Source organism: Tachysurus vachellii, chromosome 11 (genome assembly GCF_030014155.1).
Source record: "Tachysurus vachellii isolate PV-2020 chromosome 11, HZAU_Pvac_v1, whole genome shotgun sequence".
NCBI classification, from domain to species: domain Eukaryota; kingdom Metazoa; phylum Chordata; class Actinopteri; order Siluriformes; family Bagridae; genus Tachysurus; species Tachysurus vachellii.
Window position 1 is genome coordinate 10,879,116 of NC_083470.1, and position 27,910 is coordinate 10,907,025.

Below are 27,910 nucleotides of genomic sequence, written 5' to 3' on the forward strand. Positions count from 1 at the left end.
CATTTTTTGTTATGTATTTTTATTGTTGTTATGTAAAATTTCTGACTTATCTTCAGTAAACACTTTAACCTGGTCAGGGTCAAAATGGATCCCGGAGCCTATCTGGGCAATGCTGGGGCCATGGCAGGAAGAGACCCCACAAGGGCACAATAAAAGTACATATTCACAAACCCATTCACATTTGAGGCAGTTTAATATACTCTAATATGCTCCACCTGCTCAGGAAGACCATGTGAACATTCGCTGAGAGAAAACCAAGCCTAGATTTAAAGGGATCCTGGAGCTGTGAGATGTTGGAGCCTTTTGCAAATTATAAACATTTTTAAATTTCCTCAAAAAAAAAGATTATAATGGATCTGTCTGTCTGTCTGTAGCATTCGGAACCAGAAGTACCAGAAGTATTTGAGTCCAAAATCTTCACTTTTCACTTTTGTCAACATGCTCCAACAATGATTAATGTACTAGCTAAAGCACATGTGTCAGAAATGTTTGATGGTTTAGTAAACGCCCCGTTTTCTATTTAATTAAATGTTGCATTAAGTAATTGTTGACACTTGGTGGAGCTGTTGATTTTCCACCAATAAACATCAATTTTACCAGCGCAGAACAGTTTTCCCGCAGAGGAGATTTTATGTATAATAATAATAATGCTATACTATGCTAGATTAATAGATCAACTGATATAGAAATAATAAACATATAAAATGTGAAAGATAAAAGAGTGCAAAAAAAGAGTGGATTTGCAAAAAAAGAAAAGGGCAGAAATAGCAATATAGAAATAGCAAGATGGATAAATCTTTAAATATGTACATAAATGGTTATAAACCATTTTCCCATAGGGGAATTTATTTTAATATGATATTTTACACACTTTTTATGGTCTCCTGTTTAAGTATTCTGCATACTGTGTTAACCTAATTGATAGTGAAAATGAGCACATGATAAGTGAGTCTACATCCACAGAACTGCTCTGTTCCCTCACACTGGCTTGGCACATATATTGTGAGTAAGCTGAGGTTTTTAGTCCCTTAATAAAGGATAGAAAAGGACAGGGCCTCCTGTACTTTTTCCCTGACCTCGCCTCACCAGCTCTTGTTTCAGTCACCACAGGCCTTGAATATAAACATTTAAACAACAATTGCAATGGAAAAAAAAACACCTTTTTCCTCCTTCTGTTGGCATCACCCATCTGTGAATCAGAATGAACCTCACTTGAGTTTCCTGTCTCCTGAATACACGATGGCCCGGGACCCTGATTTGTATTTTAGAGTACTTGTGAGGGGCCAAAGCTGGTTGCCATAGCGTCGATCTCATCCATCCCCCCTTCCCCAACCTCCACTTTCCAAACTTGGTGAAACAAAACAAACATTGTCCTCTTAACAAGGCAAAGGGAGATAGTGCTCTATGTGAAATTAAAGGACATTCAGGTCATATTAGTGCTTGTTCATTGAGCTCAGGCTGAAGATCAGATTGAGCACAAACTGTACAAACACACACTTTTCTTTCTATCTGATAACATTTGAGCATGAAATTTAGCCCACCAAGAGGTCTTACCCAAAGATGCTTTTTTAAAGCGTTTTTTTTGTTTGTTTTTACATATTTTCACTTCTTTTCACTAAAAAGGTGGCACAATTTATATTTACGCTTCTGAAAGATTCATAATATTCAGCTAATCGCTTTTTTGTTGATTAAACTTTTATTGATATTCTATTTACTATTGAATAATGTTTTTTTTATATTTCATAGATGCTGTAACATTGTGTTTATATTTCATAGATGCTGTAACCTTAATTTTTAAAAATGGTTTATAATAAGGCAATAATAAGTATTAGACAGAGATAAATGATCAACATACACATATTTTTACAAACATGTTTATGAAACAGAGCCTCTAACATAATCAAGCTGTAGATGTAGTGCATACTGTACATTCATGTACACAATATGCTTAAAATATCTAACATCTACATTTGGTCTTTTTTATGGTTATCGGTTTAATATTTCTAAAGTAATTCTGTAATCCTACTTAGAACACATGATGAGTAAAGTAACAGTGTACTTTTAATTTGTTCACCTTTTTTTGGGTAACATAGTTAAGTAGTACTTCTGTATGTGTTTTAAGTGTTATCTGAGCTCTTTTTTTAATTTTATGCTCTTCAAATACACCTTGGACGGAATGCCAGTCCATTATAGGAAACCTACACACACACACACACACACACACACACACACACACACAAACACATTCACATGCTTATTTATTCCTAGGGGTATTTATTTTATGCAGTCAGTACACAACCCAGCATGTTTTTGGGATTTGGGAGGAAACCCACATGGACATGAGTGTGAGGCAGTAACCCTAGCTGGATGCTGGAGGTGTGAACCAGTAACACTACTTGCTGCACCATGGTGTATGGAACTTTTAAACTCCTTGATGTCTTTGTTATGTGAAAAATAATGTATAATTTGAAATTGCAATCTTTCTCAGGAGCTCTTTTCAAAAGAGCTCATAGGATCATAGATTTTGGACAGGTTTCTAGTTCTGAAATGAAAACAATTTGTTGGAATGTTTTTAAAGAAGACCATTAAAAGTTCTGTGTGATTTCATACTTTTGACTATATTTTTATTACTATTGTAAAATCTTTCTAAATGGGTTCTAGCTGGTACCTTTTTTGAAAGGAAAACACTCTGTTTGCAAGCTTCAGTGTGCAAGATTGAACTTTTTTAAGTTAATCAACGTTTTGCTCACCATATGAATACAAATATTCTTAATATGATAACAGGGTTTTTTATTAATGTAAGACCATTACATGATTTGTGTGATTTCATAATATTGACTACATTTCATTACTATTCTGAAATGACTAGATTGAACCTTTTTTAAGTGTAACAGCAGTACTGTAATTAGTCAAATATCATCATCATTCTAATTGTTATTCTTCTTCTTCTTTTGTTCAGGATGTTAGAAACGGTTTTCTGATTTGGACTCTAGTTTCATTACAGGGAACAGAGATTAGTCTGTTCCTTCTCAGTCAGTAGTGCCAACAAAGCGCCATCCTTAAAGCTCCAACTCTCTAATGAGGCTGCTCATTCTCTTTTTTGTCTTCCCAATCCCTGACAGCTACTGAACACAGGCCAAAGCTACGTGTTTGAACAGGTCAACCTCTACAAAACCTTTTTACAGGAACAGACATGTCACTCACTGTAACAAATAGTTCTTTTCCTGGACAGTTAGGCACTTTCTATACTATTACACATGTAGTAGTATAACAGAATAATCTACAGCCCTGTAGTTATTTTGCTGGTTTGTAGTGACATAGTCTATAAAACTGCTTGTTTAAAGTATTTAACAGTCGAACATGAAAGCATACAAACATCATGCTATTAACAGATGAGCTCTGGTTCCTGTGACAACGAAGAAAGGTGGGAAAACCCAAGGGTATTGTGTGCACTATTGGCCAGTCTGGAGCGCATGTGAATTTTTGGTGGTCTCTTGGCAACTCAGCTGTAGTCTGGGCATTGATATTCAGTGAAAGCCTCTATCTTCTTTTCAGAACAATGAAAACCTCATGGGAAAGAAGAAACCAACCAAGCCTTTGCAGAAAAAACTCGTCAGCAGACATGCAAAATTTCTGAACAAACTCCTGCTAGTTACACATTCTGTTGCACACTTGACTACATTTTATACACTGAAATAAAAAAAATAAATAAATTCATAGATGGTGGGTCAATCTGTGTAATTAACTCCATTGGACACTTTCAATTTTTAAAAAATTGAATTAAAAATTAAAATGAAAAAAAAAAACAAAAAAACTTTAGAATGCTGCCAGTACTTTCAGGTTTTTTTTTTTGCCTCTTGAGTTTATTTACAAACTAATAAAACAATTCAGTGCATGTAAAATATTGTATAACAATTAAGAACATGTATTCTAGCCAAGCTGTTATGTAAAAACAAAACTATGCCATCAATTATTAACCAGCATTATATGTTACATAAACAACTCTACATCTCCAAAAATGAGTATGTTGAAAATATATACCTATCTGAATAGTTATTTTTATTTTATATGAATTATTCATCACTGGTCAGGTATCTAGAAAATGTTGCATATCATCACAAAATATAGACCTACTAATAAAAGTCACAATTTTATACAAAGCTGAAAAACAGGCCATACAGTCTGAAGAGACTTGACATGATATCCTGCTGACAGAAGGTGTTAATGATTTAAAGTACAAACCCCAAAACCTTTCTTGCAAGAATATTACAGATTTTATGACAGTATGGTTTGATTAGTGAACCTAGAAAACTAAATTTGTGTTTGAAGTGTGTTCTGCCTGAACTTCACACTTATGTCGACCTTTTACACATTTCGAATTCTTCCTCCTTTTAAAAGAAGATTCAGAGCAGCAACAGGACAACTTCTTGGTGAATTTTCCCATCAGACAGTGAGCATGGAAAAAAGTCATAGTCACTAATAACTGATGTGATGAAAGTGGATGTGAGATATAATTAATTTCATCTTGTAACCTTATTTCACGTCTGATGATTCAGCTGCCAATAGACAAAATGGTTGTGCTGTCCTTGGCTTTGTCAAAGAAAATAGATGTGGACACCTCATGCTTGCTTTCAGCAATGTTTTGGGAAGAAGAGGAGCTACTAGGTTTGCATTCCTCACAGCAGCAGCAACAGCAGTCCATAAAGGCCTGGCCCAGAGTCTTACACAGACACAGCAAAAGCACTGGTGTCACAGATGACTTAAAGAACAGGAAAAACTGATTTATCAGATTGAGGAGAGCCAAAACATCCTTGGATGGCTGTATGGAAGTATATGACAGTGTAAGGTTGCATACATTCTCAGGCAGCGCACATACCCCATAAACCACGGCCAGTGCCATGACAGTGCAGTTCAGTTGTCGTTCAATCTGCTGTGCATGCTGTAGTTTCTGTTTTGTGGACGGAGAGCGATCTTCGGCCCGCTTGCCAGAGCTTCCGCTATCGCCGGAAACATGGCAGGTGGCCAGCTGGCAGAGCAAGGTGAAGACCACAGGCAGGCAGAAGTAACAACCGAAGTACCACCAGATGCGAGTGTCATAGTAGTTGATGATCAGGGAGTAAATGGACTCTGGGAGGTTTGGGTATGGACTCATGATGCAGACATCCACCTGGACACCCAGAGAAGGGGATTGGACTTGCTGTAGCTGCCATATAAGTAGCTCTGGTGCTGCTAGGACCATGGAACCGACCCACACTACAGACAGTTTGGCCAGGATAGACTGGCAACGCTCCAGCCGCCGGACCTTTGGGAGGGAGCTGGTGGCTGCATGAAAACGGTCGATACCAAGTGCACACAGACTAAAGGATGTCACGCCTAGTGAGGTCACCTGCATATGTACATAGAGAGGTTAACAGATGAGATGTCAATATCCTACTTACAACAATACATTTTTTTAGGCCTTTTGTTTGGAATAAAGCAATGAAGGTTAAAAAATAAATTGTGATGGACCAATAATTTGTATTCTCTTTTCTATATATTTTTATATGCATTTCTCTCAAACATTACATGGTAAAAAAAAAAGTACATGTCTTTTAATCATATTTTTTACAATCTAAATATTCTTTAATTTTTCATTATTCCTAATCTGGGACCCACCTCCATGTAGGGTACAACCCTGCAAGAAAAATCTCCCAGAAGCCGTTTGTGAGTGAGTTCATTAAACACCACCACAGGCAGGCAGAAACACAGGACAAGGAAGTCCCAGAAAGCCAAACTGGCCAGGATGTAGTTCCAAGCACTTCTCATGAAGTAGTTATGCCAAACAATGCACATGACTGCCAGATTACCCACAATCCCTACAGCAAACACAACAAGGGCCAGAAACAAAATCCCATAGGCACTGTAGGAGCTGTTTGTCACTGGGAACAGAGGGTTGTAGATCCTTGTGAAGTCTTGCTCCGTGTCATTGTTTTTAGTGAGGGTTCCCCCAGTGCTGCCATCTTTGTCTTCACTAGATGTCACACTCATATTGGGTAGGTCTGACTGAGGTGTTGGAGTTGGGTGAGTTCCAGAAAACTCCTCAGATGGTGTGTGCACAGAACCTCCATCTGCATCCTCCATATATTCTACTTTTGTCATCGCCGCATGGTATTCATCTTGATCGAAGTTACTAACTACTGCATCCTCAAAAATCTTTTTTTGAGCAAAAAGCTCTTGATCTTCTTGCAGGTTCCATGGAGTTGTTCCACTCTTCTCCTTGTGTTTTGCTCCAGAAGCACAGACACCTAAAAACATAACCAGGGTCAGTGAATAAATTACTCTCAAACTTCCCTGATCCATCTTTAAAAAAAAACACGGTTCAACTACTTTCCAAACTAGGTGATTGCAGTTCACACTGAAAGCAATGAGTTTAAAATAAAGGGCAAAATGTAGACCCAATGTAACCAAAGCCTGAGATCCTTCATGCCAGAGACCATATGGCTTCTGCAGTGTTGTCTCCCAGACCTCAGCTCTCTTTGCACATCCACAGAAGGCTGGTCTTTTTCATTAGTGTTTGGCAGAGAAACGACTCCACTCCCCCTTTCTGTCGCTACGAATCAGCGGAATAGCGCCCTCTGCTGGTGAAGGGGTTACATCTGCCTTAGGTTTTTGTATGTACCTGGAAATGGTAGTAACAAAACTGATTATTTAATATTGATTTAATACTTGATTGGTCATTTGATGGTTAGAAACATTTTATACATCACTTTTAAGCAGGCGATCCATTTGCAATTAATTATTTCTTATATAAGATATAAATATATATCTCATAAATCTTCTGAATTGTAGTTGCTGCGATTTGTCAGAAGAGGACAGTGTCTGCATCCTAATAAATTCTATCATTTACATATAGACTTGGGCAATAATATTAGCCAGTGGGTTGTTTCCAAATGTTTAGATTTTGGCAGAAAGTAAAAGTAGCTGCAAACCTAAAACAACTACCGTCTTTTGAACGACTTTTTTGTGAACAATTGTTATACTGTAATATATGTTTCATGTTCTGATCATTTATTTAACTAGCCTGCACGACTACATAAACAAAATGTTTACAATGGTCTGTAGCAATAAAGCACATTAAATATTAAAGAAGGCTAAAGCACATAGGTTTATGTAAATGTCTTGGTGTGTTTGCTAAGTCAGTGTCAACACTGTACCTGCCAACATTATTAACCTGCGATTTGAAATTTGTAACATAGGTTACACGATATTTATAGCGTTTAATGTACATTATTTAATCACTGCATAATAGCCCCTTATCTTATACCCTTATACCAATTTGTGATAGTAAATTATTAATTTAGCATTTGTCTTTCAATAACCACACACACAAACACACACACACACACAGAGAGAGAGAGAGAGAGAGAGAGAGAGAGAGAGAGAGAGAGAGAGAGATTAACTCAATTCAAATTCAACAATCTAATTCAACAATTTTATGTACATTCAATTATTTTTAGAATTAAACCATTCCTAAGATGTCATCTTAAGGTTTAGGTACAATATATGCAGCAGCATTACAGACATTTTTACAACCATTAGAGTTTATGAAACAGTAGTACTGTATAACAAGGGCACACTTTTCACACCTGTAGTAAGAGACTGACTATTTCATTGGACAAATAATTACAGCACTCATTAGGCTTGTTTCCAGTCAACAGTATGGGGATAAGTAAGTAATATTTTAATCCACATACTAGATGATTAACAGAATATTGCCAATCTTAAGACTAGAGCTAAGGCATCTGCCAAAACTACTGTTTAGTAAGAGGGCAGGGCCCATTCTGCTATCTGGTTATGTCAATAAAGATACTTTCCTGTATGTATAAAGGTAAAAGCTGGAGGATCTTTAGATCCTGCACACATACACTAAACATACACTAAACATACACTAAACATACACTAAACATACACACACACACACACACACACACACACACACACACACACACACGCAAGAAAACACTTTTAAGTATTGTGTTTCCTGATAGCATCTAATCTAATCACTAGTTAATTGCTCTTTCTTTCTTTCTTTCTTTCTTTCTTTCTTTCTTTCTTTCTTTCTTTCTTTCTTTCTTTCTTTCCACTCTGTTTCTCTGCTTAGTATAATATTTTATCACAGATAATTTTAATGACTATGGTGTGAAAAGTTGTAAACAGTAATATTTCAACAGGTGCCATAATCTCAGACATCTCTCTCAGTGCCAATTGATATGTGATGTTATAAAGTCTAAACCAGTTTTTCCTAAATTTTACTGGTGCAGAGCACCCGTGAAAAGGCTTAGGTAGTACAAAAAAATCACTATAATCTGTTTATTATGACATTAAATTAACTAAATGGTATTTAGATATGCTAGAAGTGAATCTTGGCAGATGACCAAAGAAATCAAAAGCATAATATTGGCTGAGTAAGAGCAGGTTGCAAGTGCAGATATTGGCTACTTGGAGCTGGGTGATGAGGGTGTCATTGATGGAACTCATCTTGAGGGGCCTAGAACATTCTCAGTAGAGATCTATGAATGCTCCTTTAGACTGTAATCCAATCAGTCCACCAGGCACTGGAGTTCAGGTGGGCTCATAACATAGGCCAGGGATCTATCAACCATGATTTTAGGTTGTGGCTAGAAGTAAAAGATAATATATGAGATAACAGAACCACAAGCAGGAACAGTGCTGGCAGTAATAAAGCTTTTGAGCTCATGGTTATTCTACTGTAAACCACAAAGCGCAGACCTTACATAAACCTTGCTTTTAAATCACTACCCTCTAGGCTTGGCAACTTGTTTTGCCTATGAATTTGCTTGACAAATTATTTGAATATATTAAAACTCAGGTGGATTTGAGGCAGGACTCAGGACACAGGTGACATTTTGCATTTAAACCTTCAGTTTTCTTAACTATATGGAACATATAGATTTGATTATATTAATTGATTGTTGTTGTTTTTTTGCATGTTAACATTCTGTACTGTTTGTGCATGCACCTTGATGGCCTTTAGAAAAACTCTATTATAAAATAAACTAACTGACACCAAATAAACAACATTAAATGTAGATGTTTCAGGTGACCTTGTTTTCAAGCATATACACCGCAGTTTGACAATCTATGCCACCACCCACTTAGCTGTGAACCAAAGAAACCTTTTGTGAATAACCACAACTTGAGTTGACCCAACCTGCAGAGAAACCTTAACTTTCTGCATGTACTGTGCACAATGCATACTATGAAACTATAAAGGGCATTTTAAGGTCAGGGAAATGCTCCATGCTGACCCAATTCACTGTGTGTGGTTCTATAGTTGGTTTGAACTTTATATTACAGAGTTTAAGAGGAAGTCGAGAATAATAGATTGTGTATGGCACTGGCTTCCTTCAGACTGTGACCTTATAATTCACTCCGATAAAACGAAGTGTGACCTAACATAACTATTCAAAATCATGTTAAAACTGCAAATCATCTACCTTCACTAAGCTTATACAGTAAATAGAAAGGGACCACCATTGAAACAGCGTGTGGCACGAGGACGAGTGTATCATTGTGTATTCTTACTTAAAACTTTATTAGACATATTTTCTCAGCCCTACCAAGCTGGTCCACTGTGCAGGTATACATCTAGAAATATCAGCTATTATTGATCACATGCACGTTTTTTAATCTGTTTCGATTTCACAATATGCTTCTGTAACTGATTTATGAGCTCCTTTCTGATAACAGAACTACCGTGTCCATGTCAGTGTGGCATATAAGATCAGGGCATTTCATTACAAAACTCGAAATGATGCATTTGAGTAGACTTCGTGGTCACATCCATTTTTGTGCGCCCTCTCACCTCCCGCCCCCAAATGTGCGCATTTAGCGTGTATTGACTTGCACTTGCTTCCTGGTTGAGCTCCTGAAGGCGGAGTACCAACAGCACTGAGTTTCTTTGAGTACTTTCTTTCTTCCTTTCCTGGCAGACTTTATTCCTGACGTGGATTCTACCCGTTTCCCAACAGTTATGTTTCCTTCAGTTTAGTTTTTGTGAGATAAAACTTGGAGGAATGGATGTGTACACTTGTCTTGGACAGATCACGCGAGACCCTACTGTATCAGGAAGAGGTTTAAGACCCAAAGACTGTGTCGAGTGATACAAGAAATTACAGCAGCAGGACCACAGTTTATTAGTTTTGTTTATTTATTTATTTTTTTAAAGAGTGCAATGCTTTTCTAACACTAAAACAATGTCGGATTCTATGTCAAGTTTCCTTCACATAGGGGACATTGTGTCTCTCTATGCAGAAGGCACGGTTAATGGCTTTATAAGCACCCTGGGGTAAGTGACTTCTGCCTTTACTACCTGTTTCTTTCTTTCTTTCTTTCTTTCTTTCTTTCTTTCTTTCTTTCTTTCTTTCTTTCTTTCTTTCTTTCTTTCTTTTCTTTTCTTTCTTTCTTTCTTTCTTTCTTTCTTTCTTTCTTTCTTTCTTTCTTTCTTTCTTTCTTTCTTTCTTTATCTATGCCTAACTTAATTATCAGCCACTGTCATCCTGTTCTTAGAAAATAAAGGTTCCCTACTGACTTTTTTTGAAGGCTAAGGGCTGTTGTAGTGTTCATCTAAAATTTCACCATATAGGATGAATTCAAGCTGCTGCTGCTTTGTGTATCAGTGCTATATTTGACCAGTTGTCTCTTTTCTTGGTGTGGAATACTCTACTAGTCTGCAGATTTCCTGAAACTAAAGCTTCGATTTAGATTAGAGCACATAACACATTAATACGCGTGTTTATATATGTAGTAATACACATTTTACGAAAACTATTAATTATTGATAAATATGTCAAAAGTGGAAAAAGAATTAAAACTGCAAACATCACAAATGGGTTGTTAGCTACCTCTTATGCAGAATCTAGCCCTAACATTTCACAGTATTTCTGAGTTCAAGATTGAAGATTGTAGAAGCTAGTTTACAACAGGGTTTTCTTTATCAGAAATGGCTTGTACACAACCATTGTCCAATAAGAAGCAAATTGGCATTAATCCATTACAGTATATTGTTCTTAGTACAGACTAACATCTGTTTAATGTGGATAGCAATGTCAGGTTATTTACAACAATATTGAATTAACTTTCCATTCAGATGCCTTTAAAGCCCCCCACCCAAAAAAAAAAGGACTTGAGGACTGAAAAGAACATAGTTGGCTATAATCCAGTACCTTTCCCTTCTTTATGTTCAGACCTTTCTGTTATCCTGTGCTCAAGGGGAAATGCCTTTGTTGATTTTGAACAAACTAGCTGAAAGAGAAAATAACTTACAATCAGCCAATCATTTCATAATTAGTGAGTCTCTTTCTAGCAGAGACCAGCCTTTATCCAACCACTCAACATGAACATCATTCATTTTTGTAGTTTTTAACAGTTATAGACCTTTTTTAATCTGATAGTTATATAATGCAGACTGCAAATCAGTTTCAGTGCATGCACATACGGGTAATTTATTATAGCTACAACAGGATAAAACAGAAATATTATTTAGAAGTAAACATCAATAATCTCTCTGCTCCCCTGGTTATTTAAATTGGTGTTGTACAGAAACGATCAGGTGATTCTTGTATTTTGCATGCACAGGTTGGTAGATGACCGCTGTGTTGTGGAACCAGCAGGTGGAGACCTGGATAACCCTCCCAAGAAGTTTAGAGGTATTTTAGGATATTTCATTTACTGCTGCTTATTACTTATAGTTTGTTGCTTTTTACTACTGTATGAAAACAAATGCAAATGCAAAAAAAAACATCTCACATAGCTGTGGTCGTGTTCTCAGACAGCCTGCATTTCCTTTACTGCTAGTTCTTTAGTGCTAAATGGATAAGCTATGCAGCGGTCTAAACCAAACGCCTGAACCTCTAACCGCTGCTGAGTCTCTTTACAGTATGTATAAAAACACAGTATAGTCAGCCATACAGCAACGATTTTGTGACACAAAAGATTTTGTGTCACAATACAGAATGCTCTGGCCTGTGCATATTAATTATCCTGTTTATTTCAAATTAGTTTACACCCTTATCTATTTATTGTGCTTATTAGCTTCTTTATAAACAGTCTAGCATTGCCTGTTTAGTAGTATATGTGCAGTTACCATGCCACATTCTTTGTGTGCATAAATATTCTAGGAATTTAAAACATGCCATAATGAAGGACATGTGAATTATTTTTACTCATGGCAAGAATGATTAAAAGCACATTAAAAGACCTACCTTAATATTCCTTTTCAAATAAGTGAATGAAAACAAAGTTAATTTATTTCAGTGGTAAATAAAAAAGAGCGACAGACAACACCACATTTTATTGCATACAATTCACAGACACAATATATCAGCTATGGTTCCTGATTAAACTCTTCATCCACAACCCCTAGATCATCCATACATTACATCCATAGGCTCTGTTGTAGGTTTGATATTTCCTAATGTCAACTTTCATTATTAATGTCACTGCCATCAAACTTTACGTTGATGATCTGGCAGATTATCTTCTATCATTGATACAATTGTAAAGATTGAAAATAATGGGCCATACACCAAGACAACAAGCACAAGCACCCAAGTCTGTCTACCAAATAATGATTAAAGAGTTGCAAAGATAATGTTTTAGAATTGACAAGTCATAGTTTTGACTTTAATCCAAAAGAAAAATTGTGGAAGGAACTGAAGCAAGCGGTTCATGTAAGGATACCCATTAAAATCTGAGTGTTGAAGCTCTTCTGTACTGAGGAATGGAATAAAATTCTTATAAAGGCTGTTGTGCAGGACTGATCAAAAGTTACCAGAAACTTTACTTACAGTTATTGCTGCACAAGGGCTCACAACAGATACTGAAAGCAAAGGTTCACATACTTTTCAAGTCACATATATGTAATACTGGATCATTTTTCTCAATAATTAGATAATATTGTTGGCTCATTTGATTGATTGGGTTCACTTTGTTTACTTTTAGGACTTTGGGTCGTATTTATGCAGAAATATAGGAATTTCGAAAGGTTCACAAACTTTCAAGCGACTCTTTTCAGTATGTCTTATGTGCTTGTGAGATGGTTTATATTGATAATCATGAACTAGGCCACTAGCCTTTTTTCTGTACATACAGTATCTCTTATTGTCTAATGTAATTGTGTCTGCACTTATTTCGGTAAAAGTTATTTCTCCAATTTATTATTATTATTATTATTAGTACTAATTAAGATTGAACATTACATTTCTAACAATAAAAGTTTGCGATGTTTAGAAGACTAGGGACATTGTGATAAAAGGTCACATTTGACCTCAGATAATATTTGATGCCCAGTTAAAATGTTGTAGTGAAAACTGGAAAATTCTTTCATTTTTTTTGACAGACTGCTTGTTCAAGATTTATCCAATGAACCGCTATTCTGCCCAGAAGCAGTACTGGAAAACAAAACAGGCCAAACATGAGAAAGACAAGATCGCAGATCTTGTACTTCTTCAAAAACTGCAGGTGAGACTAATATGTACACTATTATTATATTAAGTCTGTGTGATATTTTTAATGTCAATTTAGAATGCAACAGTGAATAAATGTTAGATCCAGAACTGTTTAATATTTATAATTACGTACATATTTATTTTTTCATTTCAGCATGCATCCAATTTGGAACAGAAGCAGAATGACGCAGAGAATAAAAAGGTCCACGGTGATGTAGTTAAGTATGGCAGCGTTATTCAGGTAGGTTCACTGTGTGATTTCTTAAAATTGTGCTGATATCAATAATGATAATAATATCAGTCCACAGAACTATGAATATTATATTTCTTTTTTTTATAACTATACACACTGTTTTAGGTGCCTCAATGGGTGTTTGAAAAAAACTAATTTTTTAGCAAGGTTGCTGAAAGCTGTAACACCTAAAAAGAAAACCACACTCATCTATAAACCTGTTAAAGCACCATTTGTTAGCATGACAATCTTACAATTCAGAACTTAAAAAGTGTTATGTAATCTTTTCCACCATTGTATCTGTAAACAAAAGATTGTCGGTTTTAAATGGCCAGTGCTTAAAAGACTTGGGTGGGAAACATAGCATGCGGTTTGTAAAATGAAAAAAGTGGAGAGTGAATGAGATAACATTTTCTGCCCTAAACACACAACCAAAGTCTTTATACTTAAGAGCGCAATAAAATGGTGGGCCATTTCCTTAGTGTTAGTCAAGACTGTTACTGATATGAGCAGCTATGCTTACAGTATAGGAAACAGGACTTTTCCCTGATATAGCACAAGTGTCTTAAAAAACGTTCCTACCGCGTTTAAAGAAAATTTGCCATTAGGGCTGTTGTAAAAATAGCTTCAGCTTAGCTATGAAAGTGTATTTCACATGCTTGCCACAGCTGGGCGAGGTATAGAATTTAATAACTTTGATTTTAGAAAGAAAGTAGGTCTGTTAAGGAAAAAATTATGGATATTCATTTACAGTATCATAGTAAGTCTCATGACACAGTTAAGGTTCTATATGAGGAATTTCCTCTAAAAACCTTTGTAATGCACATCATGTCTGAGTTAATGATCTATAATTTAACAGGAGAATTAAAATGATACATGATTCAGAGTGTCACTGGTTTATCTGTTGATTCAAATTCTCTAACTAGAGAGACAGTACCACAGAAGGTTGGTTGCTAAGGTGACTTGAATGATATGAATTGACGAATATCTGTAGGTTTCAGTTCAGTGCTTTTCCACACTGCTTCTGTACTTTTTTGTGACTATTTTATGTTATTTATTAGCTATTGCACATGAAGAGCAATAAGTATCTGACAGTTAACAAGCGCCTGCCTGCTCTTCTGGAGAAAAACGCCATGAGGGTCAGTCTGGATAGTACAGGCAATGAAGGAGCCTGGCTGTTAATCCAGCCTTTCTGGAAGCTCAGGGCCAACGGAGACAATGTAATTGACTTTAACACACACATACACACACACATACACACATACACAAACAAAAAAAAAAATAATGCAAATACTACCTTGTAAAAAAGTGACATCTGAATTCATTAGTATATGCCTAGTTCTATGTTCAGTGATAAGAGAAATCCTGCATGGTTAAATGAGTGAAATTGAAATCCTCAGGTGGTGGTTGGTGACAAGGTCATTCTGAACTCAGTTAATGCTGGACAGCCTCTGCATGCCAGCAACTATGAGCTCCTTGACCACTCTGGATGCAAAGAGGTTTGTCTCCTTGTTTTTATATGAATCCCTTTTATGAATTCCTGATATTCATTTTAAAACATAACATTTTATGATTACTTTAAGAGTGACGAATGAGTGTCTGCATTTGCGGATGGTGTCGTAGGAGTTAACAAATACAAAGCTAAAACTGCTCATGTTTTAAATTCAAATGTAATAACAGGAGAATGTTTAGGGATCAAACAGAAAAATTGATGATTCACCTACAGTAAATGTCTACATACAAGTAAGTGTGTGTCTGCCACCTACAGATCAACTCTGTAAATGGCAACACGAGCTGGAAGATCAGCCTCTTCATGATGTACAATGACCACAGAGATGAAGTTCTTAAAGGAGTAAGTTGACACTAGTCCTCCTTCCTGTCTGTACAGATGTCTTTCAATCAGTGATCAGATGCTTCTTTTGAATGTTTGGAGAGAAATTTATGTGATCCCAGCTTTTGTTTTCACCTTTGTGTACACATTATTATCATATTCTTTCAGTAATGCATAATGTAGAGTCAGAATTTTCCTTCTTATCTGGCGTAGGGCGATGTAGTCCGACTTTTCCATGCTGAGCAAGAGAAGTTTTTGACCTGTGATGACTACAAGGGCAAGCTGCATGTCTTTCTGCGGACAACACTACGTCAGTCAGCAACTTCAGCCACCAGTTCTAATGCATTATGGGAAGTGGAGGTATAGCAAGAGATTATACAAATAAGATGCACTAATTTAGTGTTAAAGTTGCTCTTAATGGTTACAAAAATAATAAGTACAGGTTCAATGGTGTTTACAATTCCTGCAAATATGTACTTACTTTAACACATGCATTAAACTATCAGATTTTCTTTCACAATTTATTTTATGATTATTATCGCTTTAAGTTTTTTTTCATGCTTGTGAATTCCTTTGCATAGGTTGTACATCATGACCCATGTCGAGGAGGAGCGGGACACTGGAACAGTCTCTACCGTTTCAAACATCTGGCCACAGGACAGTATCTTGCAGCAGAGGTAAAATAATTCATTTAAAATGCAAAAGGAAATGTGAATTCATTTTATAAAGACAAATGGCTTTATCAGTAGCTTCTTAAATTGTTTTTTTTTTTTTTAGGAAAACCCAGGCTACAAAGGGGACATCCATGAAGTACAACCAGTGGTAGGCACTTGCAGTTGCCCCTTGCCCCTTTTTTACATCCAGTGCTATGGTTTATTCTATTTCTAGCATAGGCTTAAAAAAGTCTATTGTATATTTTCATACAACTGGTTTTGTGGCTATATATTATTATTAAAGTCATCCTACATTATTATACAGTTCCTTCTGAAACTATTGTAAAGGCATGCTTAAATTCTGCTGTCTTTGCTATACACTATATACACAATATGGATATGAGAGGAAGAGAAGCTTTTCCACTAGTTTTTGGAAAGTGGCTGTGCCCATTCAGCCACATGAACATTAGTTAGGCTGAGTACTGCTGTAAGGGGAAGAGGATAGTTTGTGTTCCAACTGTTAGAGTTTTTTCTCTTCAACCTTGGCAAACTTTGTCTTCATGGACCTTGCTTTCTGCACAGGGACACTGTCATGCTGGAACATGTTGGTGCCTTTTAGTTCCTATTAAAGCTTATAAAATGCATTATAGACAATTGTGTTTGTAACTTTTTTGGAAATGGTATGGGAAAGCCTACACCTGTGATGGTCAGGTGTCCATACCCTAGAGAATTACTAAGCGAACTGCTGGTTGACACTCTGATATAAAGGGAATGAGAATAGTACTGTAGGTTTTTGATTGGATATCCCAGCAGTACTTCTATTTTTATAATCAAGAATAATATATATAATTTCTAATTCAACCCCTTTTCCCACTACATATTTTTTGCTTCAGTTACTGCCTGCAACAATGGGCATAAAAATAACAAGACTAAATGGAAACATTAAACTAGGAATTGTTCGCAATTGGGCCATGATCATAAAAATAGGTGAATATTTCAGGTTTTTTGTGTGTGCATCCTTAGGACACCAGTCGCAACAGCAAGAAGAGCTTGGGAGAATGGATTAAATATAAACTGGTTGCAGTGCCTCATGGAAATGATATTGCCTCTCTATTTGAACTGGACCCCACCACGTTGCAGAAGACTGACTCATATGTCCCAAGGTGTTATTCTGTTACTGTATGGACAAATAACAATCCTGCATATAGTATATGATTATACAGACTTAAAGTCTTTATTTAAAACACTTTTAAACAGTGTGCCCAAATGTTTTGTTCACCTCCTAACAGAAACTCCTATGTACGTTTCCGACATCTGTGCACAAATACGTGGATCCAGAGCACAACTGTGCCTATTGACATTGATGAAGAGAGGCCTATTCGCCTGATGGTTAGAATGTTTACAATTTCACTTATCCTTGCCATGTATACATTATAATTCTTCCAGTTAAGTACATTTACTACAAGTAAAGTAAATTTTGTTTATACTTTCTTTTTCTCTCTTCATAGTTAGGAACTTGTCCCACTAAAGAGGACAAAGAGGCATTTGCCATCGTCTCTGTGCCCACCATGGAGATTCGAGATCTGGACTTTGCTAATGATGCCAGTGCTATGTTGTGCACAGTGGTGGAGAAACTGAATGCTGGATATCTCTGTCCAAATGATAGAAGGTAAACACAAACCAATTTCACTGTTATAGTGCATTTGGAGACATGCTCTTCTAGATGTACAGTAGCTTGAGTTACAGTGGATAGAAAATGAATAGACCCTCTTTATTTTCACTCTATATTCACTATTTTCACATGTAGTTGACTTATAAACCGTCATTAAAATAGAATTAATCTATTTTTAATCTACACAGCAACTAACAATGTCAAAGTGAAATTTTAACAATACCGATTATTTAAAAAAAACCAACAAAAAAACCCACACAATTACAATAAACTGTTTTGATAAGTATACAATTCTTATTATATTAGCAGTGATTTGAAAATGGGTCTGAAACAGTGCAGTGACTCCAAGCATAAGTCCAAAGCTACCATGAAATGGTTTGTTAGGAACAAGGTGAATGTCTGGCGTGGCCTACAGTGATAAAAGCCATGACCTAAATCCAATCGAAAATCTGTAGTGTGATGTTCATCAGCCAAACCAAATAAACTCTCCCAGCTTAAACAGTTCTCCAAAGAGGAGTGGAGTCTCTAAGCTGAGGGGTGCCAATTTTATTAAGAGCTACTGTACCTAAAAAGACTGGTAACTGTACTGTCAAATGTGCCTCTACAAATTATTGGCTCTTGGAGGTGTGTACTTGGGTACATGAGGAAATTTAAGTTCTCAGGTTTATAAAAGCAGACACAATCAAAATGTATGTAAAGGATGTATTCATATTTGATCCACTGTACACTCATAAAAATATAGAGAAACATCTGCAAGCCAATGTATATTGTTTTATTGTGTAGATATGCCATTAAGTTGCTGGAGGACCTTGTGTTTTTTGTGGTGGACCAGTCGAACACTGGGCAGCCTGTACTGGATGTGATGATGGTCAAAGCCAACCGTGAGAGGCAGAAACTAATGCGGGAGCAGCATATAATCAAACAGGTGTTATGTCTTTGACTGCTGCAGCATTTGACTCATAATGTTTACTGAGAGTACTTAAAAGTTTGTTTGCTGACATTGTAGAATTCATTTTTTAAATGATTCAAATTTGAACAGCTCACATCCAAGCAACTGGATAAATCAGTGGCCTAGGTGACTAGAACAAGCAGATTTTGTGTGAAAAAGGGAAAAAAAACTACTTATTATGAACATTAGCACAACAATGTCTTTTACTTGGTTTTTGTCTTTAAATGCATGTCATATAGTTGATGAGCTAACTAGTAGTGTGCAGTACTTGCTCCAAAACACCATTACCCTATATAATTATCCATTATATACAGTAGGATAATGCTTTTTGGATATATATGCTATAAGTGTACTGATGTTATTTTAGTTATAGTCATATGCCTGCTATTCGTCATTAGGTCAGATGTTGTTGTTTTTCTATTTCATTTAGATATTTGGGATAATTAAGACTCCATTTAAAGAAAGAGGAGATGAACCCCCTTTGTTGAAGTTGGAGGAACTGGCTGATCAGAAGAATACTCCATATCAGTACATGCTTCGGTTGTGCTACAGAATACTTCGCCACTCCCAGGAGGATTACCGTAAAAATCAGGTAATGGAATTAGGGCTTAGAATCCTTTATTTTCACCAAATATACATTATTGATTATTGAATACATTTTCTTTTCATATCCCAACTGAGGAGGTTGTCGTCAGCTTTGAGCCTTGCTGAGTGCTGGGGCTTGAACCCTGACCTTCTGATCAACAACCCAAAGTCTTAACCACTTAAATCATCGCTCAAAACAATGCTATGTGTTTGTCAATTTGTAAATGCCCTTGCATTTACAAATCGGGTTAAGGATGAAATATGCAATAAACAAGTATACACAATTTCTAACAAAAATGTACTTTAAGTTATAATTAAGTTATTATTACATTTAACATTGCTTTTTATGACATCAAGTGGCACTAAAGAACATCAATCCAAAACCTCTTTCTTTGTTCCTGTCATTAGGAGGATATAGCCAAGCAGTTCGGGTTGATGCAGTCTCAGATCGGCTATGACATTCTGGCTGAGGACACAATCACAGCCCTGCTGCATAACAACCGCAAGCTACTAGAGAAACACATCACTAAAACTGAAGTTGAGACCTTTGTCAACCTGGTGCGCAGGAACGGGGAGCCCAGGTTAGTGCTGTGAAACATCTATCTGCATGGTCTCCAAGATGATGAAAGTTTACTATATTTCTCATTGTTTCTGGGTTAAAAAATCTCTGCAAAAAATTAAAATGAGATGTGAAGAGGCTAAAGCAGGGGTTTCGAATTCATTTAAGGTAGCTGGCTAAAATACAATTTTGGCAAAAGGGGAAAAAAATCAGGTTAGTGACCATTAAACAACAGTATAATGATATAAGAAGCAGTGTCCCATGACTGCTCCTATTTAGTATAAGCTGTTTTCATAAACTATTTTCATAGATGTAGCAAAATAAAAATGGCCTTTTTGTGCCTGAAATGTCAGTTAATTTATATTAATTTCTTATAGATCTGTTGTATAAAAGCAATATCACACTATCATTGGGCTGCTGTACTTTGGCTGTGATTACCAGCTGACTAACAGCCTTGCTTGTGTGATCTTGATTAAGTAACACATCTGTATAAATACAAATAATAGTTGTGATATCTGGCCATTTTTCTTTTTATAATGAAAGTTCATCTTAGAGGATATAATTTTAATTTTCTTGTGTTTTTTATTTTGCCCTAAGTGTATATAAAATTGTATGCTAAACTCTTATAAATAAATTTCAGTGAACCAGAACAATTTGGCATAGTTAATGTAATGGCTGTTCAGTGGAGGTCTACCTAACAATGACATCATGCTCTAGGTTTCTGGATTACTTGTCAGACCTGTGTGTATCGAATTATGTTGCTATCCCGGTGACACAGGAGCTGATCTGCAAGTGTGTGCTAGATCCCAAAAACCAGGATATTCTCATCAAAACAGAGTAAGTTTCTTAAACAGTCTTTGAAAAGTTATGAACAAGTGTTTCTATTTTGGAAGATCATACAAATATAACTATATCAGTCTGTAGATTGTTGGCTGATTTGATTAACACATACATTTATAACACATAACTATATGTGTGCAGACGACGCCCTGCTAAGCCGAGCCATCACACCACTCAATATATAGAGGACTATGCAGAGGAGAATGAGGTATGGTTGGTCTGGATCGACAAATCCAGCGAGACTCATGCAAAAAGCATTCGGGCGCTTGCACACGAGGCGAGACAAGGAAATACACATGATGAGAGTGTGCTGACATACTACAGGTATTCCATTCTGAAAGAAAAAGGGAGAAATACTGCTTTAGAAATAATGTTCACGCCTTGTAATGTACAAGTATACAGTATATACAGATTACCCACGATTTTATTCCATGGCTTACAATAATGTATGACCTGACCATTTTCTTCTCTAGATATCAGCTGAAGCTGTATGCTCAGATGTGTTCAGACCGTCAGTATCTGGCTATTGATGAGATCTCAAAGTATCTGGATGTGGAGCTGATTTTCCTCTGCATGATGGATGAAACTCTTCCATACGACTTGCGTGCATCTTTCTGTAGACTGATGCTGCATGCCCATGTAGACCGCGACCCCCAGGAGCTTGTGACTCCTGTGAAGTATGCACGGCTCTGGACTGAGATCCCTACCTCTATCAGCATCAAGGAGTACGATCACATGCACATCATTGCCACATCATTTGTTGTGATTGGATTATTGACAAATGAGTGTTGCACTTTAAATCAGACACCACCTGTATTTTCTCATTCCATATACTGTCCATTAATATTTGCATTTAGTCTTTTAGTGTGTGACTTACAACACATATAGTTTCAAGAAGTTGTACAATAATGAGAAAGTAGGCACTTTGTAGAGTTTGTTTTTTTACAGTATTTGTTGGCCCTTTTTTTTTTGGTCACATTTTTTTCTAGTTATGATGCTCATATGGAATACTCAAGAGACAACAAGAAGAACAAGTTTGCAAACACGATGGCTTTTATGGAGGAGTACCTCAACAATGTTCTAGTTGATGTCTTGCCTTTTGCTGATGAAGAGAAAAATAAATTAACATATGAGGTACAACACTGATAAAGTTCTTTATTACTGTAGTCACTTTAACATTCTACATTGTTTCATTTGTATAGTTACACTGAATGTCTCTGACGTTTTTCATGTTTTTATATTGTGTCCTTTCTAAGGTGGTGAATCTTGCCAGACATCTGATTTACTTTGGCTTCTATAGCTTCTTTGAGCTGTTACGACTGACACGCACACTTCTGGGTATCATTGACTGCATTCCCAACCCTGCCGTAGCCACTCCTACGTTCAGTGATGATGGCAGCAGTAAGTACTAAACACTCTTGCAGGTTTAGAGTTTGGAAAGGTTAGATCTGATATTCAGAAGTACTCAAAGAGTCAGCTGTTGATGACATGTCTTTTTTAATGTTTCAAAGCATTCTCTATTCAATTTTTAAAACAGTTCTAGCAAGTGACCTGTTTGCTAATGTTACTTTCACAAAAGTGAAGTTTTACTGCATGTAAGATGTAGTAATGGCTTAGTAAAAACATACAGCCCCACAGTTTTCAAGCATAACCTAAGAACGAGATATCCAAGCCTAAAAACCTGCAAATACAATTATTTTATTTTATTTATACTTAGATATTTATTTATTTACATTGTTTGTAACTTGCTGAATTCAGTTATTGGGAATTTTCTTACATTTTTGATGATTTGTAATCATTAACATTCGTTAATGTTTGTTTCAGTAATGATTACATTTTTGTGCTTTATCTTGAAAAAGTCTTGACATGTGGAGGAAGAAATTAGAATGAATGAGAATAAGTAATCTTTGACGCTGAAAGTACTGCAGTACAAGTCACAGCTTGAAACTACTTGCTGACTGAAATATAGGGAGTTCTTCACATTAACGCTCATTCCTGTAGGTTGGACAGGAACTGAATTTAGCAGGAAAGAAAATTAAATAAACATATACATGTATTTTATAGTTAAATACATGATTTCCTCTATAACACTGATATCAGGATATTCTCTGTTCTCTAATTCATCTCAGATAAGAATATCCGGCGCTCCATCCATGGAATGGGCCAGATGATGTCCACAATGGTGCTGAGCAGAAAGCAGTCCATGATGCTTACTGGTGGCCGTAACATGATGGGTATGGAAGGCCAGGGGTGTTCTAAGGACAGCATTGACAACCAGGATGTCACAGTTATGGAAACCAAACTGAGGATTCTGGAAATTTTACAGGTATGATTTTACATTCAAATAGGTATGAAGTCAATATGATCAGTGCCTCTAATACATTTTGTTGATGTGCAGTTTATCCTGAATGTGCGGCTGGACTACAGACTCTCCTTCCTACTTTCCATCTTTAAGAAGGAGTTTGTGGAGCTGTATCCAATGGCAGATGCAGATGCAACATCAGCAGTGGAGAATGCAGGTAACTGATACTAAAAAAGCAAACAACTATTTGTATAATTATGTAACAGTTGATTTACTGGCAGCTGGTTTTGCATGCTTTTATTTTTCTAACAGCAACCATCAACCTGCAGTTTATAGGAGAACAGGCAGAGGCCATGTTTGGAGTGGGGTATGTAGCAAATAGTCTTCATTTTTTTCAACATGATCACTGATAATGATCACTGTTCATTATGCCAGGTGAATTATTAGTCTCTGATTGTCATGTTTGTCTTGCTACCCAATAGGAAAGCGAACAGCATATTGGAAGTGGATGATGAGGGTGGACGGATGTTTCTGCGCGTACTGATCCATCTCATCATGCATGATTACCCTCCGCTGGTCTCTGGGGCACTGCAACTCCTCTTCAAACACTTCAGCCAGAGACAGGAGGTCCTACAAACCTTTCAACAGGTAAGCCACAATGACACGCAATACCTTTAGACAAACACAAAGGCATAATTTGTCTGACTGTCCACTTCAATATACTGATTATTGTTTTATGTTTTTTGCTTTAGGTCCAGCTTCTAATTTCTGAGCAGGATGTGGACAACTACAAGCTGATTAAAAGTGATTTGGATCGTTTGCGCACTATAGTAGAGAAGTCTGAGCTCTGGGTGGTCAAGAAAAGCGGCTCAGACAAGAAAAAAGACAAGAAGAAGGATAAAAAAGACAAGGATGATAAAAAAGACAAGGATGATAAAAAAGACAAGGAAGATAAAAAAGACAAAGAAGAGAAACAAGCTAAAGATGATAAAAAAGACAAGGATGATAAAAAAGACAAGGAAGTGAAAAAGGACAAGGAGGGAAAAATGGACACGGTAGAGAAAAAAGACAAAGAAGGAAAGAAGGATAAGGAAGAGAAAAAGGATAAAAAAGATGATAAGGTGAGCTTGAGTGGCTACTGCTAGTAGAGTGGCTACTGGTTTTACAGGTTCAACTACATTCAAAACTCCTCTAAGGAAAGTACATTGTTTTTGTACATTGAAAGATTTTTTACATATTTTTCTAGGCCTCGGCTGAAAGCGCTGACCCTGGTCCTTCCAAAGAAAAACTTGAGAAGAGCAACGAAAGCTATCAAAATGTCAAGGAGGTTTGCTGAGTTACTAGTTGATATTAAATTGAGGTACATTGATATTGAAGGTAAAAGCTATGTGTTACAACTATATTTTCATATCTAGATCCTGGAGCGCTTAAATAAGATGTGCAACTCTGGGGTGTTTAAGAAGCAGCAAAGGCTTCTGAAAAACATGGGTGCACATAAAGTCATGTTGGACCTGCTGCAGGTCTCTTATGACCGGGTAAGTAGTCGTACTGTATATCAGTGTTAGAGTTTGTTAGCGTTAATGTGTTAATTAATGAAAGACACGTAATTGCACTAATCTTCTGATTGTTATGATGGAGAATTCTGTTCAAATCCAATTAATTATATATGCTTTGCCTCTGTTTTTTTTTCTGTTAACAGAGCGACAAGAAAATGCAAGAGCTCATAAAGTTCACCCATCTTTTCCTGCAGAAGTTCTGCATTGGAAACCAAGAAAATCAAACTCTCCTCCACAAACATCTTAACCTCTTTCTTAACCCTGGAGTAAGCTCAATCACTGGGTTTATTTTCAGGGTTTTATTTTTAGGGTCACAAGGACTTTAGGGTTTATCTTTAGGGTTTCCAAGGACATTTATCGTATATTTTAGTACATTGCATAGACTAATAGACTAGTTATTAGTGATTCTAAACATCAGTGTTTTTTTAATCAGGTTCTGGAAGCAGAAACAATGCAACATATCTTCAGTAATAACTACCAGCTTTGCTCAGAGCTCAGTGAGAATGTCCTCCAACACTTCATGAAGTGCTTGGCCACTCATGGACGCCATGTGCAGTACCTCAACTTTCTTCATACCATCATCAAGGCTGAGGGGAAGTATGTGAAGAAATGCCAAGATATGATCATGACAGAGGTATGGGTTGATGACCAGGGCACACTATCAATCTTATGAACATTCTTCATATTAGAAGGCTTTTATGATACACCATTACTGTCCAGCATTTTCCCCTAAAATATTGATGCTTCTCTGTCTTATGTATTGTCAACTGCCAGTTTATTAGGTACACCTCCCTTGTAATTACACATATTATCTTTTCTATTAAATAGTGTACTGTATGTCTACCATAAAGGGGCACATTGTATGTGTAGAATTACTGAATGTAGCTGCTGCTATGCACAATTCGCCAGCCCTCATCTCCCTCCTCCATCAATGGAAAGAGACCGTCATAGGATCATCACTGACTTCTAAATTCACCTCAGTATATCATTCCAAGAGTATCAACTAAATCCTGTAAATGGTACATTGTTGGTATAGTAGTGTTGATGAGCTCTGTGTATGTATGAATTATCTACCATGTTAGTGTACCTATTTGCATTTAGAAACTGTAGCTCATTTTTCCATAGCTTATTTTTGCTGCTTATACTTTTATAGTTTCAGACCACAGTGTGCTGGTGGTTAGAAATTATTTGCTGGGGGATTATTTTCTTTCTGGCATGACATTCAGGTTCAGGAACATTGTATTACTAGATAAGGTCAAACCAGCACAACACACATTCCAACATATCCTTACCTGTAGTGCTGAGAATGGTCCACTATCCAGTTATTATCCTGGTCCTGCAGTGGTCAACATTTTGCTCAGCAGCAGGAGAGGATACAGAATTTTTTGCCTAGAAGGTGACATATGGTGGGTTATCCTGGTAAAAAGGGCAAGAAGTGTAGGTGTAAGGAAGGTGTAATAAATTAGCGAACGAGTTTAATATTATTTACCATGTTTTGTTTGTTTAAGATGATTTTATTTGTGTAAGATATTCAGACATTTAACACTGACTAAACAATTATCTGTGTAACTGGTTCAAAACAAGTCAGAACAGAGACTGAGTACATCATGAGACAACAAATTAAACTCATTTACATTATTGTTACACCACATAATAACTAATAATATCTTAGTCGCTTAATACAGAGTTATATTGTTAAAATTGGACTTGCCACTCTCTTTTTTTTTCAATGCAGCTATGGACAATGACAGTACATCAGAACATTTTTAAGAACGTTATTAAGATTCTATTCCCTCAGTAATTTATTAACAATATGATGATGTTATTCACTAATTGTATCTTCTGCACTATATTCCAGTTATCAAATGCAGGTGATGATATCGTGGTCTTCTACAATAATAATGAGTCTTTTGCCAAAATGCTGGCTCTCATGATTGAGTCTAGAGAGGGGATACAGGAGAACAGCCCACTCTGCTATCATATTTCTCTGGTGGAGTTGCTGGCTGCGTGTGCTGAGGGCAAAAACGTCTACACTGAGATCAAATGCACCTCACTGCTGCCCTTGGAGGACATTGTTAGAGTCGTCACACATGAGGACTGCATCACAGAGGTAGCATGGTTTCAATAGGATGTAGCTCCCAAAAAATATTACTTTGTGCATGAAAGACCACAGCCACCAGCTGAAATTTTGTAATTTTTTCTTTCACCTGACTGTGGCAGTGTACATAACAGTGTTATTGCTGTTAGCTAATATCCAAGAGCCTTTTTTTTAACTGCACCTGTAAAATAACGATATTTTGGTCATTGGCAAAAACAAAGAATGCAAAATTAACAGTGAGAAGGGAAACCACTATGAATGGGAATACAATTCTTTGCTTGTGTCTCAGGTGAAATTATTATCTTGTGTCTCAGGTGAAAATTGCTTATGTAAATTTTGTGAACCACTGCTATGTGGATACCGAGGTGGAAATGAAGGAGATCTACACCAGCAACCACATATGGAACCTGTTTGACAATTTTCTCATAGACATGGCAAGGGTAAGTTAAGTCTACGGTCAATCCTCTAATAACCCACATTAGCTGTTGTCAGTACTGATCAGTTTATCATTGCATTATACTGAATGGAGGCTCATTTGTGCAGCTATTGAAGGATGTAGTTTATATCTCAGATCATATCTGTTGTCTTTAGATGTGTATTAACCGTGAGAAGCGCCAGCAAGATCCAGTGCTGGAGAAGTATGTCATTCTGGTTGTACTGGATACTATAAATGCCTTCTTCAGCTCACCTTTCTCTGAAAACAGTACCTCTCTACAGGTGAGCCACTACATCAGAGAATGCTTTTTACCCTTATGATTTATACTGTACTTGTTACATAATTTGTTGTTTGCACTCATGCATTTTAACCAATGACATCATACTTTTTATCAATTTATATTTTACATTTAATGTTGAGGAATATCTGCCAAACAAGTTAGGCCTTGGTAGAGCAGCTACAAACTTTTTCTACTCGTTTGAAGTTGATACTGTAAATCCAAGAAAATGCTTATTTTCATGTAACTGTCTTGAACACAATGTCTCCTTGAAGTTATCTAAAATGATCTACAGTACTGTGGTGTAAAAATAGTAAAATAATGATTAATAATTAGGCCTTCATTCTTGCCACTTTTGAAAACAATATTGACACACGATCTTGAGCACTAAGGGACAAATTCTATTAAAGTT

At 36.5% G+C, this 27,910-nt stretch overlaps 2 protein-coding genes across 2 annotated transcripts in view; one reads left to right on the forward strand and one right to left on the reverse strand.

Annotated features, from left to right (window-relative positions):
* Positions 1-2,793: 2,793 nt before the first annotated feature.
* On the reverse strand, positions 2,794-6,513 carry gpr37l1b (G protein-coupled receptor 37 like 1b). The gene is made up of 2 exons (XM_060881405.1): positions 5,656-6,513; positions 2,794-5,386 (listed from the first exon to the last, which is right to left on the reverse strand). The coding sequence occupies exons 1-2, from the start codon at positions 6,337-6,339 to the stop codon at positions 4,553-4,555; spliced, it is 1,518 nt and encodes a 505-aa protein (XP_060737388.1). The 5' UTR covers positions 6,340-6,513; the 3' UTR covers positions 2,794-4,552.
* Positions 6,514-9,914: 3,401 nt separating this feature from the next.
* Positions 9,915-27,910, forward strand: part of itpr3 (inositol 1,4,5-trisphosphate receptor, type 3) — a 28,982-nt gene continuing 10,986 nt past the window's right edge. The window contains exons 1-33 of the mRNA XM_060882430.1: positions 9,915-10,348; positions 11,638-11,708; positions 13,400-13,521; positions 13,663-13,749; positions 14,802-14,960; positions 15,141-15,239; positions 15,509-15,592; positions 15,785-15,931; positions 16,153-16,248; positions 16,349-16,393; positions 17,248-17,387; positions 17,514-17,613; positions 17,733-17,893; positions 18,680-18,821; positions 19,276-19,437; positions 19,839-20,011; positions 20,707-20,826; positions 20,971-21,153; positions 21,303-21,554; positions 21,819-21,963; positions 22,086-22,230; positions 22,959-23,155; positions 23,228-23,348; positions 23,444-23,498; positions 23,614-23,779; positions 23,884-24,252; positions 24,378-24,458; positions 24,547-24,666; positions 24,831-24,953; positions 25,121-25,321; positions 26,546-26,797; positions 27,100-27,225; positions 27,377-27,502. Of these exons, the coding sequence (XP_060738413.1) occupies positions 10,257-10,348; positions 11,638-11,708; positions 13,400-13,521; positions 13,663-13,749; positions 14,802-14,960; positions 15,141-15,239; positions 15,509-15,592; positions 15,785-15,931; positions 16,153-16,248; positions 16,349-16,393; positions 17,248-17,387; positions 17,514-17,613; positions 17,733-17,893; positions 18,680-18,821; positions 19,276-19,437; positions 19,839-20,011; positions 20,707-20,826; positions 20,971-21,153; positions 21,303-21,554; positions 21,819-21,963; positions 22,086-22,230; positions 22,959-23,155; positions 23,228-23,348; positions 23,444-23,498; positions 23,614-23,779; positions 23,884-24,252; positions 24,378-24,458; positions 24,547-24,666; positions 24,831-24,953; positions 25,121-25,321; positions 26,546-26,797; positions 27,100-27,225; positions 27,377-27,502 (4,662 nt within the window). The 5' untranslated portion in view covers positions 9,915-10,256. The remainder of the gene's footprint in view (positions 10,349-11,637; positions 11,709-13,399; positions 13,522-13,662; positions 13,750-14,801; positions 14,961-15,140; positions 15,240-15,508; positions 15,593-15,784; positions 15,932-16,152; positions 16,249-16,348; positions 16,394-17,247; positions 17,388-17,513; positions 17,614-17,732; positions 17,894-18,679; positions 18,822-19,275; positions 19,438-19,838; positions 20,012-20,706; positions 20,827-20,970; positions 21,154-21,302; positions 21,555-21,818; positions 21,964-22,085; positions 22,231-22,958; positions 23,156-23,227; positions 23,349-23,443; positions 23,499-23,613; positions 23,780-23,883; positions 24,253-24,377; positions 24,459-24,546; positions 24,667-24,830; positions 24,954-25,120; positions 25,322-26,545; positions 26,798-27,099; positions 27,226-27,376; positions 27,503-27,910) is intronic.

Bases quoted from the DNA above. Each gene is read 5' to 3' on its own strand.
- gpr37l1b (XM_060881405.1), bottom strand. From the start codon at position 6,339: ATGGATCAGGGAAGTTTGAGAGTAATTTATTCACTGACCCTGGTTATG. The intron at 5,387-5,655 runs GTGGGTCCCAGA...GTACATATGCAG, and splicing joins GGGTTGTACCCTACATGGAG to GTGACCTCACTAGGCGTGAC.